This window comes from Euleptes europaea, chromosome 6 (assembly GCF_029931775.1).
Source record: "Euleptes europaea isolate rEulEur1 chromosome 6, rEulEur1.hap1, whole genome shotgun sequence".
In the NCBI taxonomy this organism is placed as follows: domain Eukaryota; kingdom Metazoa; phylum Chordata; class Lepidosauria; order Squamata; family Sphaerodactylidae; genus Euleptes; species Euleptes europaea.
Window position 1 is genome coordinate 106,340,969 of NC_079317.1, and position 15,565 is coordinate 106,356,533.

Sequence of the window (15,565 nt, forward strand, 5' to 3'; positions counted from 1 at the left end):
GTCCATTCAGATATTGAATGAAGAGTATTCTTGAAGTTCTAGCCAACAGAGAAAGACATAGTAAGGACATATTTAACACCTGGACCACACAGATAACAGATGAGGTGGAAAACTGTAGTTTGACTATTACTTCAGATTGGAAGACTGTGTGATTGAATCTTCTCCCATATAAAGCATTCCTTGCATATAGAAAACTTGGTTTTAGAATAAAGAGTTCTAGCCTTCTCCTTAAAGTGTTAGTTTTCTGAGCAGGAGTGCTCAAACAAGACTTCCACCGTTACTATCAGCAGTCTGAACTGGGTACAATAATAATAGTTTTGCTACATCATTTTGACCAGACCCGCCAAATTATTTCTACAGCGTTATAGCTTTAAATATGTAAGATTCCTATGTAAGATTTCTTATTGTTATCCTATCTTAATTATATGGACAGAGGCTCACCCAGGGTTTAATTTATGCCAGGCCTGTCCTCAGTTCCAGCTTTCAACCTTGGAGCCATGCAAAGAAAAGATAACAGTGCCACTGATCGGGTGCAGAGTGCATTTCTCTTGCCAACAACAAACTTCAGAGAGTCTCCATAACATCTGGGGATTAGAGGAAAGAGCTTCTGGGTCCATTGTTTTCAAACGGACATGAATCTGGATTTTTTAAAATAGAACTTAAATAACTGAACTGAAATGGACCGTCCAAGGGGACTCCTGCTTATTTCCCAGTTTGTTTGCTATTGCGGATTCCTGCACCATCATTTCTGCCCCTGTTGTGTGGTGGCAGGTGTCCCTCGTACTGGGCCTTGAACAGCGCTTAAAGATACCGCACGCAGCTCACTTAGCACTCTGCTACCTCTCAGAATAACCCTTGAGAGAAGGATCAGGATAGTCCTTTCTCTGCCTTCCCAAAAACAGATAAAGTAGCAGCAGGCACTTGTTGAACATTCCTTGCTGAATTTCATCAGGACCCAAACACAACTTTGAAAACAGTTGTGGTAAATCCCTTACATTCCTAACCCATTTCTTAATTTGGTGACAAAATATTCTACCAAGGTGGTAAATTATAAGATTGCTAATATTTGTTAAAATTGCCATGATAAACAACAAGATTAATTGTTCCTTAAGCTCAATGCTTGCGTTATTGATTGCTTCCTATGGCAAAGGGCCACAGGACCTGTACTTTCTCATGATAGATTAATGGGTGAGTAGGCTTTGTGCATGTGTGGATTGTATGTGAAGCAGACAAAACTTGATGGGGTGCTCAGCCAATAGGCTTCCTAGACTATAGGAGGAAGAGCTGTGTGAAAGATAGCAAGCTTACCTGAAGGGAGCGGAGGAACTACAGTTGGTTGTGAAATAAAACATCAGGAAGGCTGAATCTGGAGAGTACTAATGATGACAAAAGAGTGGAAGTTTGTGAAGTAGAGGGGTGACATTTGGCTGGATTCCAGCACTCTGGCTTTCTTCCTTAGTAGCAGGACCTTATAGTTCCCTGGGCATTTGGTCAAATCCTACTTGCAGCTCAGCCCTTTTCTGTCTTTTACTCATAGAACCTCGGCTGCGGTTCCAGATGCCTTTGGTGGATGTGGAAGTGCTGGAACACCAGGATGCAGTGTTAGAGTGCCAAGTGCCTCTAGAGACCATCCCTACCGTGTGGTATCTTGAAGACAAGCGCCTGCAGCCCAGTCCCAAGTACCTGATGGAAGAGCAGGGCCTGCTACGGCGGCTGACTGTGCGGGATGCTCGGGCTGATGATGATGGCATCTACTTATGTGAGATGGAGGGCAAGGGTCGCAGTGTTGGGGAACTCTCAGTTCATGGTGAGGAGAATTTGAAGGGTTCTTTGTAGTGTTATTTGAGTGGTCATTGTGTTGTGTTGTGGGCTCCTGCTGCTGTCGTAATTGCCTAACTCTTTCCCTCAGGCATGATTGTGAAGCGGCTGCCACGGAAGCTGGATGTGATGGAAGGGGAGAATGCTGCCTTTTGTGTGGAGACACGGGAACTTGTGGAGGAATCAAGCTGGGGCCGTAATGGGCAGGAACTTCTGGAGGCACCACACACCCTGATTAGGAGCTTTGGTAAAACCCATCTGTTGGTCTTGGTCCACGTGACACGGCACGACGCAGGGGTCATCACTTTCACAGCAGGAGAGTCACAGACTTCAGCTCAACTCCGTGTCAAATGTGAGTGGGAGGTGAAGTTGGCCCTTACTGAGAGCAAATCATGCTAACCCTCTTACATCCGAATGACCTCCAGACCTCCAGTCCCCAAAATTATATTTCCTGTGCCTCTACCCGGAGCTGATACTCCCTGTAAGGGAGATTCCTCATAGTCCCATCTGGAACTCCAGAATCTAGTTACAGCTTGGACATATGATGCAAAACTTCAGGCAGTAGGCTAGAGATGGATCTAAACTGATGGAGACCACTATAAACTACGTGGAATCAGGCTAAACTTGTGTGGAGTCTTGTGTGTAAACTATGCAGTGCTAGGGTTGCCAACCTGAAGGTAGGGCTTGGAGACCTCCCAGACTACAGAGATTGGTTCCCCTGGAGAAAATGGCCACTTTGGAGGGTGGACCCTATGGTGCTGAGTTCTCTCCCATCACCAAAGGAGAGCCAGTGAGGCATAGTGGTTAAGAGCGGCAGACTCTGGAGAACCGGGTTTGATTCCTCACTCCTTCACAGGAGCAGCAGACTCTAATCTGGTGAATCAGGTTCGATTCCCCACTCCTACACATGAAGCTAGCTGGGTGATCTTGGGATAGTCACAGTTCTCTCCAAACTCTCTCAACCCCACTTACCTCACAAGGAGGGGGAAGAAGAAGGGAAGGTGATTGTAAGCCGATTTGAGACTCCTTAAAGGTAGATAAAATTGAGGTATAAAGCACCTTCTTCTCAAATCTTGCCCTTCCCAGGGTCTACTCCCAAATCTCCAAGAATTTCCCAGTATGGTGTTAATAGCCCTATGAACTGCCCAGACTGCAGTCCCTATGGTTGTAGCTTGTCCCACTTCTCCTAAAAACGACACCGGTGAGCACAGATTATGCTCACTATTATATTAGATCCCTCTTCCCAGTGGATCTAATTGGAGAGGAGATCTCTGGAATGCCCATGAAAGCAGCTCTCTGATTTCTAAAGGAACTATGGGATGTCAATATAGTAAATGGGATATAAATATAATAAATAAATTATATGAGTAGTAGTGCTAAATTCCAGTTACTAAGACAAGGTTGAAAATTTGGTTTCCATCTGTAATCATCCAATGCAATTATAATTTTATTTAAAGCTTAAACATGTGTGTGTATGGGGGGCAAATTCTTTTAAAAAATCCTCACATTTGAATGGTCTTGAAAAAGTTGGAATATTCTCCTAGCTGGGTTTTATCCAACATCACCAAATGCACACTGTTGGATTTAGTGTTTTTTTTAAGGGCACTGAATCTGGCAAATGTATGTTTAATACTAAACATAGAATAAAATCATAGAATCATAGAGTTGGAAGGGACCACCAGGGTCATCTAGTCCAACCCCCTGCACAACTACCTCCTCCACACACACCCAGTGACCCCCCTACTCCATGCCCAGAAGATGGCCAAGGGGCCCTCCCTCTCATGGTCTGCCTAAGGTCATAGAATCAGCATTGCTGACAGATGGCCATCTAGCCTCTGCTAAAAAAAACTCCAGGGAAGGAGAGCTTACCACCTCCCGAGGAAGCCTGTTTCACTGAGGAACAGCTCTGTTAGAAAGATTTTCCTAACGTCTAGGCGGAAACTCTTTTGTTTTAATTTCAAACCATTGGTTCTGGTCCGACCTTCTGGAGCAACAGAAAACAACTTGGCACCATGACAGCCCTTGAAGTACTTGAAGATAGTTATCATATCCCCTCTCAGTCTTCTTCTCTTCAGGCTAAACATACCCAGCTCCTTCAACCTTTCCTCATAGGACGGTCTCCAGGCCCTTCACCATCTTTGTTGCCCTCCTCTGGACATGTTCCAGTTTGTCTACATCCTTCTTAAATTGTGGTGCCCAAAACTGAACACAATACTCTAGGTGAGGTCTAACCAGAGCAGAGTAAAGCGATCCCATCACTTTGTGTGATCTAGACACTATACTTCTATTGATACAGCCCAACATCCCATTTGCCTTTTAAGCTACCGCATTACACTGCTGACTCATGTTCAGTGTTTGGTCTGCTAAAACCCCAAGATCCTTTTCACACACACTACTGCTCAGACAAGTCTCCCCCATCCTATAATTATGCATTTGATTTTTCCTACCTAAATGCAGAACTTTATATTTATCTTTGTTGAATGCATTTTATTGGTTTTAGCCCAATTCTCCAGCCTGTCAAGATCATCCTGTATCGTGGCTCTGTCTTCTACCATATTTGCTACCCCTCCCAATTTTTTATCATCTGCAAATTTAATAAGCATCCCCTCTATTCCTTCATCCAAATCATTTATAAAGATGTTGAACAACACAGGGCCCAGGACTGATCCCTGAGGCACTCCACTAGTCACTTCTCTCCAAGTGGATGAGGAACCAGTTACAGATCCACCTAATAGTAATAGGATCTAAACCACATTTTTCCAATTTGTCAACAAGAATATTATGTAGAACCTTATCAAAACCTTACTGAAATCAGGTTAAGCTATGTCCACAGAATTCCCCTGATCCAGCAAGGTAGTAACTTTCTCAAAAAAGGAGATAAGATTAGTCTGACATGATTTGTTCTTGAGAAACCCGTGCTGGCTCTTAGTGATCAGATCCATCCTTTCTAAATGCTCAAGGACTGACTGTTTGATGATTTGTTCAAAAACATTTCCCGATATAGAAGTCAAGCTGATGGGTCGGTAATTACCTGGATCCTCCTTTTTCCCCTTCTTGAAGATGGGGACAACATTTGCCCACCTCCAATCTTCTGCCACATCACCTGTTCTCCAAGAATTCTAAAAAAAAACCCCAACCCCCCCAAAAAACAACAACAACCCAACAACCATGAATGCCTTAGAACTCAGTAACTAGATTGGAGCATTGTGTTTTCTTCAAAATGTGCCTGCAGTTGAAATTTCATTTGTAAAATGTGAAAATGTTTAGAAGTCAAAAAGTTGAATTCAAGCTTTGAAATGATGCCAACTTTCAGATCCATTTAGGCCTTTTATGCAGGGATGTTTTCTCATGGTCACCTTCACCGACTGCTTTGGGGCTTCCTTTTGATTATGCATGCCTTTTCAGCCTGTCAGAGGTTGCATCGCTCTCCCTGCACGTTTTGCCCACATTTTCCAGATTCTGGCTAAAACAGCCTCTGGAAAACACGGGCAAAACGCTTGGGGAGAGCAAGGTGACCTCTGATGGGCGGAAAAGGCTTGCATAATCAAAAGGAAGCCCCGAAGCAGTTTGCGGGGGTGACCGCGGGGAAACGTCCCTGCATAAAAGGCCTTAATCTCTCCATCTGTCTATCCTGAGCACTGGATTCTGGTTTTGTGCTGCCTTTTATTTATTCTCCTGTGACAGCTCTGCCCAGACCAGGGCTTATCTTCCTGGGGATCTCTCCAGAGAAATGAGTGTCAAAATGGCCGTGGAACGTAACAGAACAAGGAAGCCAAAACCACGAATCCACAAACTAGCTACTTGTGAGACTTTCTGGTCAAAAGCTACGCAGAGTTTTTGTACTCAAAATACATCAGGAACAAAACCAATCATGTATAGAGTAAACCTTGCTGACAGCTTTTTTATTGTAAGTTTTTGCTGCTGTCCAACAATCTTGTAACGTCCTGCTCTTTTCAGTTGTGTGTTTCTTTCCCTTGATGTATTTTTTTTGGTTCCCGGAAAGCAGTCCTGGAGCAGAGAGGGTGGGGCGTTTCAACCGTCCTGCTGTTGGTGTGCTCAAAACTGCACCCTGCCCAGCTGCTGGCCTGTGCAGAGGGGAAAGGGATGAACAGCTCTTTCCTCCAGCTCCCCTTTCTGCTCTTCAATTTTCAACTGTAACCTCAGAGGCTATTTTTCGGATTAAACCCTCCTCCTGTTTTTTGGGAGAAAGAAATGGGCAGTCTGTAGTTTGGCTCTAAGCCCATCAAGTAGGTATGCAGATTAAGAAGTTCTTCCTGAGGCCTTCCTCCCCATCTGCAGCTTCACATTTGATGGATTCACAGACATCTAAAAATCAGTGTGCAACTTTCAATGTCTATTCTGCCATCTGTGCATACATGCAGAATGGAGCTATGGTTGGCTGCAGTATTTTGGTGTGCATATAGTGCATATATCTATTGTGAAATTAGAGGCCTGCAGCATTTCTTATGTGACAAGCGCATCCTGTTAATCCATAAAATGTGAAAAAACCCTGTCTACCCATTTTTTTTGTCACAACAGAAAGTGAGAATGCTCTGGAGGAGAACAGAATGGCTGCTTCATATGTTACTTTTCTGACATGGAAGGAAAAAACCTTCATGTATATGTAACACATACACGAGTATCATGATTGTTGTCTTAGCCACTTATACACAGATGAGGATCTACTGCAGCATTGTTCATATGGTCACAAAGTTCAGCTATATGTATACGGAGGGTTGAAATTCCCCTGTTCCTTTGCCATGAGCAACCCCAGTGCATTTTCAAGATACAAATGGAATATAACAGCCTTTGTGCCTTTGGGCAGGGTCCCTGGGCAAAGATCCCTGTGTAGACAGGACCTCCAACACGTGGAGGCTGAATACAGCAAAGGTTATCCTGCCCCCTCTCAAGGGTTTTTTGATGATCTGAACAGGGTTAGAAGGTTTGGCCCCATGATTAATGTACAGCAGATAAAAAAGCACTCATGCAGCCAGGCGTGTACTAAAATACATGCTTTTCCTGACACAAACATTAATTACTATACAACCAAAGTAACCGGTGGAACAACTTCCAGGTCCCAGGTTAGTGGCTGCTGGGTCAAGCCTACTTTGTTGTGTTAGGACAGCTTGTGTGATTTGCCTTTCATGGTAATAAATAGGACATACTTGGAAACCTGGTTGCTGAGATATCTTAAACGTTTGGAATTTGAAATGTTCATCCAACGCTGGAAAAGGAGGCTGAGAATTGTACTCTAAACATCCCACATCCAGCTGTTCTCACATTCAGATTATACTACTGGGTTAGATTATGAAAAGTTAAATTTAAATACACACACTGAGATTGAGTCTCATACTTGTGGTATAACTGCTAGTTTCTGAGGGCCTAACTTCTATTATTCACAAATGTGTGTAATGCAACCACAATAGCCTTTTAAAACCAATTGTGGAGAAGTGGAGGAGGGGCAAAAGGGCATAACTCTTTTCCCTATTTGCCACTTGGTTGTCATCATCCCCTGCCCCCCGCCATGTTTATGAGGCTCTGGAGTCTTGCCCTGTAAAGCGGGGATGGGGGTTGAGGAAGCGGCAAGTGGTTAATCCTCAGCTCCCCAAACTGTCCTTATTCATAAAATGTTACACCAAATACATAATGGGCCAGACTACAGGCGCAGGATTTCAGATGAAATACAATCTTGCCATCTTCCTTTCCCTTATGAAATTCTGACTTTCTAGAGCCTGTTCTGTGCTTGAAACCCTGATAATTGTGTCACACATCTCAAGGAAACAGCACCCGAGTTTAGCTTCTGTTAAAAGGCCAACTGGGAAACAGACACTGAGAGCCCAAGTAAGGGTGATATTGTCTTTCTGTTCCCCCACCCTTTGTCTGCCCATGCCCAGTCCACTAGATGTGCCCTGCGAGTTCTGTGCTCAGAATTTAATTCCCAGACATGCAGGTCCCAATTTGGATCAGGACTGCAGTATATGTGGGGAGAGAGGGGACTTACGCCTTCCCTCTTTGCACCATTTTCCAAACCAGAATTGCCCCCCTGGCAGCTGTTGTTTTCCCAGCTGGAACTCCCAGCACATGTCTTTCAGGCAGGGAGGTGGGACGGGGGTCATGAAGACATTGTAACATATGGTTAGGTCTTCAGGAGGTCCTTGGAGACTTATCAGTTTACTGTGGTGTGGTTTTTCCAAAACAATTGCCACAACTTAATTTGTTACCTGCCTGAATTGGACTGAGAAGGTGGCAGGCGGCATCTGCATAAGGGCACTGAAGTACAGTGGATGATAAAAACAGGAGGTTTTGCAAGTCCCAGCCTGCGGTGCTCCTGCAGCCATCCCGTTCATTTTAGTAAGTTGCTGTAGACGTGTCCTGATGGACGGTGTGCCCCCCAAGTTCACATATTGAGAGATGACAGAAGTCATTTATTTTCTCCAGGTGCCAAGAGGATCCCTCCAAGTGCCCCTGTGGCAGCTAGGATGTGCACCACCCGTAGTAATGCTGCTCTTCTGACTTGGTGTCCACCACCTGATGTGCACCGCAGCCCCCCAAGCAGCTACATCCTGGAGCGGCAAGCAGTCGGAGAGGCTGAGTGGGTGCCTTGCCTTACCACTGATGTTGCCAGCATGGTTGAAGTTCCAGGGGATGGTGTGCCACAGGAGGCTGACTACCGCTTTCGTGTGTGTTCTGCCAATCAGTATGGGTGCAGTGGGCATGTGGAATTCCCCAGCTCTGTGCATCTTGGTAAGCCTCTTTGCTTTCTAATGGTGAGTGGGGCACCCTCCTTTTATGCAGGTATCTCCAGTTTCTCGTCTCATTATTCCACTCCACCATGCAACTCCTTGGTCTTCCACTCCACCTCCGCAGAGATCTCTAGAGCTAAAAAGACCCCTTCCACTAGACAGAGGCCCTATAGAATCCTTTTACTTCCTTGCTTTCCTGTATCTTGCTGAGCCACCTGCTTGTCAGAAGACTCCCACCATTTGAGGGGACACGCTGTCATTAGTGAGCCTGCTGAGACCTCCTCAGATTAAAAGGAAATAGAAGGAGGCAGTTCAAGAGCAGAGGAACAGCCGCAGGCAGAGGTCAGAACAAAGGAACAGCCACAGCCAGAAGATGGCTCATGGTGTCTGCAGCCTTCCAGCTCAAGGGCTCCAGCTCGGCTTGACGCCGAACAACAAGAGTATCCCCAGAAGGCCTGCCAAAGCTACTGGATCAAAGGAGGAGATGGGTTTGACTGGAAATGCAACAGCGAAGCCGGAGTGCCAGACTGCAAGCCCAGCATAGAGCCCTTCTTGACAGGAGGGACGAGGCAGAGCAGGGTTGGGAAAATCAGGACACGCACCATCCAAGTACCTCCTACAACAGCCTATTCAGGCAAGGCTCCTGCATTTGGGAGGTCGTATTCTCATTAGCTAACCAGCGATAGCAGCTAGGAATAGGAAATGCCCAATGGTACTCATCTGTATGCCCCTGGTTGTGGGTCTGGTTTCCTTTTGTTCTCATCACACACATTCAAACTGCTAGAACAAAATTTGAGTCCAGTAGCACCTTAAAGACCAACAAGACTACCCAGGATGTAAAGCTTTCTTGATTCAAAGCTCACTTTGTCAGATACAATAGGAAAGCAAATCCATCAGAAGGAGGAAGAGGTGTTAAAAAAGGGTCAGTTGGAGTCAGGATGCAGAGGTAGAATGCAAAGATAGTCTTCTTGATTAGAGCTGGGAGATATGCATAGAGGTGGGAAATGCAGAAAATTAGCATCTGTAATGAATCCTATGTCCCTGTTCAGCCCCTGGAGTCCATTGTCCTAAACTTGTTGATAAATTCAAGTTCAGCAGTCTCACACTGTAATCTCCCTTTTAAGCTTCTCTGTAGAAGACCTGCCACTCTTAACTCAGCAATAGCATTTCCTATAAAAATAACATGTTTTCCCACTGGTTTCTGAATATTTTTAATGTCAGCTTTATGTTATTCTTTTGCATAAGGACTGGTCCATTTGTCCAACTGCTATGCGCTGGTCTGCTGCCCCAGGCCAACTCCCTCCTATATCTTTTCTTCCACAGCCGAATTCCATCCTCTGCCTCGTATGTGTGCATGTACTACCCCTTTTAAGACAGCCTCCTCAACCTCCCTTTTCTTTCAGTGCCCAGGGCACGTGTGCAAAGAGGACTGCAAGATGTTCGGGTTCACATTGGCGAGGATGCTGTTTTCTCAGTGCAGCTCTCAGCTGCTATATGTGGGAGCTGGTTCTTGAATGGGAAAAGATTGGAGGAGGAAGACCAGCAGTGCCAGGTCACCCAAAGTGGGGTGGAACACACCATGCGGATCAACAACGTGCAGTTAGCGGCTGCAGAGTCCGAGGTGAAATTTGAGGCCAGCGGGGTCAAGGAATGTGCTGTCCTGCATGTACAAGGTGAGCCTTCGGTGGAACCTTAGCCAGCAGGCCAAGAATTCACCTACCTGGTACACAGAGACACCGTCAAATGAAACAAAGGGGGGCTTGTGGCACACATATGGAATGCATGAAATGTGATGAAGTGGATTCTAGCTCACAAAAGCTGGTGCTTCAGGAAATCGGTTAGTCTTTAAGGTGCCACAAAAGTTTCTTTTTGTTTTTGCTGAAACAGATTCACACAGCTACCCCCGTGGGAAAAAAAACTGCCCTCTGACCAGGTCGTGGAAAAAATAGCCCCTCCTGTCTCAGAGCAGCCAGCTGTTACCCATTTCTTTTGATTTTGCCTGCAGCTGGAACCTTTCCAAATGAAGTCTGAGAATTTAGATCCTTCAACACGTTCACATTTATTTTCTGAAACTTAATCCCCGTCATACTGATGTAGTTTGAAAAGCCCTTGTTTATTTTGTGATTTTTGTGATTTTGCTTTCTTTTTTGCACAATCAAAAGCAAAAGTGGCACAAAACAAATTTGGTAGAACTCAGGAAGCCTTTATATAGATACTCTGTTCATATGACTTATTCATGGTTATGAATTCATGGACAAAGGGAATGGAACTGTGCCCCTGGCCCCTGCCGCCCTTTGGCCTTCAGGTGGCAATCTGAGTTGGGCCAATGAATAGAGTGTGCCCAAAGGCTCTGTTCAGACCGTGGCCTGAGTGGATTAATGCATGAGATCAGGGCAAGCAGGTATGATCCCATTCCTTTCCCTTCATGCATTCATCCCCATACAGGTGTACAGCAGCATATGACTACATCAGACCCAATCTCATTCCTTCGCACCTTCCAAATGCATATAATCACCACTAGATAGGCGAGTGAGATATTCACACATGACATGGTAGACATTTTATATATGTTCTATTCAGTTCCGTTTATTTATTTACGGTCATTTGACCAGCAGATAAACATTGTTAAAATTGATCAATACAGAGCCAGGATTACAATTTTGATACACTAACCCAAGCTTTTTGCACTCTAGTGGCAATGTAACAAAACTTTGTCACTGTCTAGGAAATGTTGGCGTTTTTATCTTCAAGTAAATATTTAATAATAAAATCATCCGAATGTCTAAAAACTCTGGTCAACATGGGCAAAATCAGCCTATTTCTGACATCCTGATAAAATTCAAAATACAATAAAATATGGGTAATTGTCTCAACATCAGAGTTACAGGGGCACAACCCTAGACTCCAAAGGTAAATGCTGGAATCTCCCACTGAGCCAGGCCAACGGAAAGGCATTAAAACGAGCTCTTGAAAAATTTTATATATGTTTTTTCCATACCTGTGTAGGAAAAATTTAATGGATGAAATTGAACCATTTCTTCAGGCATTTCCCCCCCAGTTTTTTCCCCCAACACTTTTTTTTGGCAGGGAGGGAATAAAAGCAGAGTGAACAGTCTATATGGATAGACATCATGTTGTGCAACATGAATACAGTTGGGCATTTCAAAAATTGGTGGTGTGTCCTGTAACTGACCTTCTGCTTTCATTTCCCCAAAGGAATAGGTTTCTGTCCCTCATGATGGTAGGGAAGAGTTTGAAATAGAATTGGAGAGTGTTTCTGAGGACATAAATTTTGCATCCAATAGTGTTCTTTGTTTCATAACTCTTTCCCCTGTCATGCATTTTATATATTGTGCCCCCCCCAAAGATCCAACCATCCCTTCTTTACCATCACTATGTCTCTTGATTCTGCACCTAATCTACAAAAATCCTAAAATATATAATTGCAGTAAGTTAGGGAAGTAAAAGTATCCAAATACATTTCAATGTGCATATTTTATGAAGGTAACAAAATTGCCTTCAGAATGGCAGAGGGGCAGCCTGCCCCACCAACAGAAATTTAGACATACTGGAAGACCAGAAACAAGCACAGTTTTTTGACTGAAAGCTAAACTGCTCTGGATATTGTATTTGCCTGGATATTGTATTTGCCACTTGATTCTGGGCTAGAGGACTGAATTCTGTATTGTATGAAATGATCACAGCCCATTGTGAAAGCCTCTGTCCCTTGCACTCACAGTGGCCTTAAATTTAGAACAGTGGCACAGGCCACTCGCCTAGCTGATCTCAGGTCATGTTACTATTCCTATATCCATAGTACTAGCAGGTGGATTGCCAAAGCTTGGCATGCCATGAAGTTAATTCTTATAGCTGCATCGGTTCCATGCGTTGTGTCTCTCCAGCTCCCCAAGTACACATTACCCCAGTGCCAGAGACCAGGCGACACTGGACACTTCTGGCTGGGATGCCGCTGGTCCTGGAATGTGAAGTCTCTGTACCGGATGTTACCATTTGCTGGCTCAAAGATGGGAATCCTGTGGCCTCAGATGCTGCTGCACTTCTTGTCCAGTCAGAAGGCAACATTCGCAGATTGCTGATTCCTTCAGTCTGCTCTTTGGATTCTGGGACTTATACATGTGATGCGGGGGATGATGCCATCGACTTCACTGTGACTGTGGATGGTGAGTAGAGGGGGGGAACGGACGTTGGTGTGTTCAAGGGAAGTGCTGCTGAACTACCAAGATGGCGCCCTGGAGCCTCACAGTGCAATCCTGGATAGAGTTACACTTTTCTAAGTCCACTGAAAGTGGACTGTCAAGTCCTAGAGAATCTTACCAACCCTGTAATAAGGGCAAACCCATTGAAGAAAAGGTGCCTCGTAAAATAAGGAGCGTCTGGCAGCTCTAACTTGATGGTGCCCACACAAGCACTGGGATCTCTGCCATCCAGCGCTGGTGGGAGTTTGGCCTACAAAATGATCTGTTTCTCCTGAGCTAGGAAGATTAGTAATGATCCCCATGACCCCATGCTCTGTTCTATGGATGATGGTCCATTTTCTGCCATCATGATATTTCTTTGTCATTGCAGAACCTCCGGTGAGAGCTGTGCATTCCAATGCCAAGGAGGTCCACACCTACCAGGTCACAGAGCGTGTAGTGCTGGCCTGTGAACTGTCCCACCCCGATGCTCCAGTGAGCTGGCAAAAGGATGGGAAGGTAGTGGAAGAAAGCGAGGCTCTCCTGCTGGAAAGTGAGGGGCCTCACCGTCGTTTGGTTATTCCTTCCGCACAAGTGAGCGATACAGGAGAGTTTGCGTGTGACATGGGTGGAGATTCTGTCTTCTTCAACATCACAGTCACAGGTCAGGGGCTTCCCCCTCTAAATTACACAGTCCTTTATAATCCAGTGCCAACAAGTTGTACGTGGTGGATTTTTGCTCCTCACAGGTGCGGTAGGCCAGGGGTCAGCAACCTCTTATGATTAGAGAGCCAAACTATGTCAACATTCGGAGCAAGAGATCAACAAAGAGCCAGTATAAGAAACCGCTAACTGAAAATGTACAATTGAACACTGCTGATAGTTGGTACGCTGATTAATAATCCATAAAGTTTCTGCAGCCCAATCACTGGTTGTTGTCAGCAGGGCTGGTTCCAGGTTTTGGGAGGCTCTGAGCAGAGAATGCCCAAGGACCCCCTCCCCTCTTCTGCCACCAGGCCATCTGCTTGTGCTTCCCTTCCTGCCCACCCATTGGCATGTACATCCAGGCCTGTGTTCCCCGCCTGCCTGGAGGGCCTCCTACCAGCTCTGCTCACAGCCACCTGCCTGTACCATCCACAGCCCTTTGCTTGACAGTGCAGGGTGGGGCATGCAGCTGGGAGTGCTGCAGCCTCTATGGCCTCCAGAAGCACTGCCACCATGGTGCACCCCCTGCACACCCTTCCCTGGTGGCACAGTGGGCATCATATTTAGTCAAGAGCACAGGTGGCACCGGAGGAGTGTCTGTGAGGGTGAGGTGTGTGGCAGCTGGTAGCTGGGCCCTGGTAGCTGCCCCACCTCAGGGTATGCTGACTCCGGCCCTGGTTGTGAGTTCTTTTTAACAAGTCATAAGAACATAAGAAAGGCCCTGCTGGATCAGACCAAGGCCCATCAAGTCCAGCAGTCTGGTCACACAGCGGCCAAGCAGGTGCCTCTAGGAAGCCACTAACAAGACGAGTGCATCAGCACCATCCTGCCTGTGTGCTACCGCACCCAAAATAATAGGCATGCTCCTCTGATACTAGAGAGAATAGGTATGCAGCATGACTAGTATCCATTCTAACAGCCATGAATACCCCTCTCCTCCATGAATATGCCCGCTCCCCTCTTAAAGCCCTCCAAGCTGGCAGCCATCACCACATCCTGGGGCAGGGAGTTCCACAATTTAACTATGCGTTGTGTGAAAAAATACTTCGTTTTATCTATTTTGAATCTCTCACCCTCCAGCTTTAGCAGATGACCCCGAGTTCTAGTATTATGGGAGAGGGAGAAAAACATCTCCCTGTCCATTCTCTCCAAACCATGCATAATTTTATAGACCTCTATCATGTCTCCCCTCAGCCGCCTTCTTTCCAAGCTAAACAGCCCTAAGCGTCTTAACTGCTCCCCATAGGACAGTTGCTCTAGTCCCCTAATCATTTTAATTGCTCTTTTCTGCACCATCTCAAGCTCTGTAAAATCCTTTTTTAGGTGTGGTGACCAGAACTGTACACAGTATTCCAAGTGTAGTCTCACCATAGATTTGTACAAGGGCAGTATGATATCAGCAGTTTTGTTCTCTATTCCTCGTCTAATTATAGCCAGCATGGAATTTGCCTTTTTTACAGCAGCCGCACACTGGGTTGACATCTTCATTGAGCTATCCACTACCACCCCAAGATCCCTTTCTTGGTCTGTCGCTGCCAGCAAAGATCCCAACAGTGTATATGTGAAGTTGGGGTTTTTTGGCCAATATGCATCACTTTACACTTACTCACATTGAATCTCATTTGCCATTTTAATGCCCATTTTTCCAGTATGCAGAGATCCTTTTGGAGCTCTTCACAGTCCGATTTTGTTTTAACCACCCTAAATAATTTGGTGTCATCTGCAAACTTGGCTACTTCACTGTTTAACCCCAACTCCATTAACAGGTTGAAAAGCACCGGTCCCAACACAGATCCCTGAGGCACCCCACTGCTCACATCCCGCCATTGTGAGAACTGACCATTGATTCCTACTCTCTGCTTCCTATTTTTCAGCCAGCTCTCAATCCATAATAGGACTTGTCCTCTTATCCCGTGACTATGAAGTTTGCTTAGCAGTCTTTGGTGGGGGACTTTGTCAATAGCTTTTTGGAAATCCAAATACACAATATCCACAGGCTCATTCCTGTCCACATGCTTATTGACGCTTTCAAAAAACTCTAATAGGTTAGTGAGACAGGACCTACCCTTACAGAAGCCATGTTGGGTTTTGCCCAGCAGACCT

At 45.4% G+C, this 15,565-nt stretch overlaps 1 protein-coding gene across 1 annotated transcript in view; it reads left to right on the forward strand.

Annotated features, from left to right (window-relative positions):
• Positions 1-15,565, forward strand: part of OBSL1 (obscurin like cytoskeletal adaptor 1) — a 102,663-nt gene that overhangs the window by 8,637 nt on the left and 78,461 nt on the right. The window contains exons 4-9 of the mRNA XM_056852034.1: positions 1,538-1,807; positions 1,910-2,170; positions 8,257-8,562; positions 9,965-10,234; positions 12,464-12,742; positions 13,149-13,421. Of these exons, the coding sequence (XP_056708012.1) occupies positions 1,538-1,807; positions 1,910-2,170; positions 8,257-8,562; positions 9,965-10,234; positions 12,464-12,742; positions 13,149-13,421 (1,659 nt within the window). The remainder of the gene's footprint in view (positions 1-1,537; positions 1,808-1,909; positions 2,171-8,256; positions 8,563-9,964; positions 10,235-12,463; positions 12,743-13,148; positions 13,422-15,565) is intronic.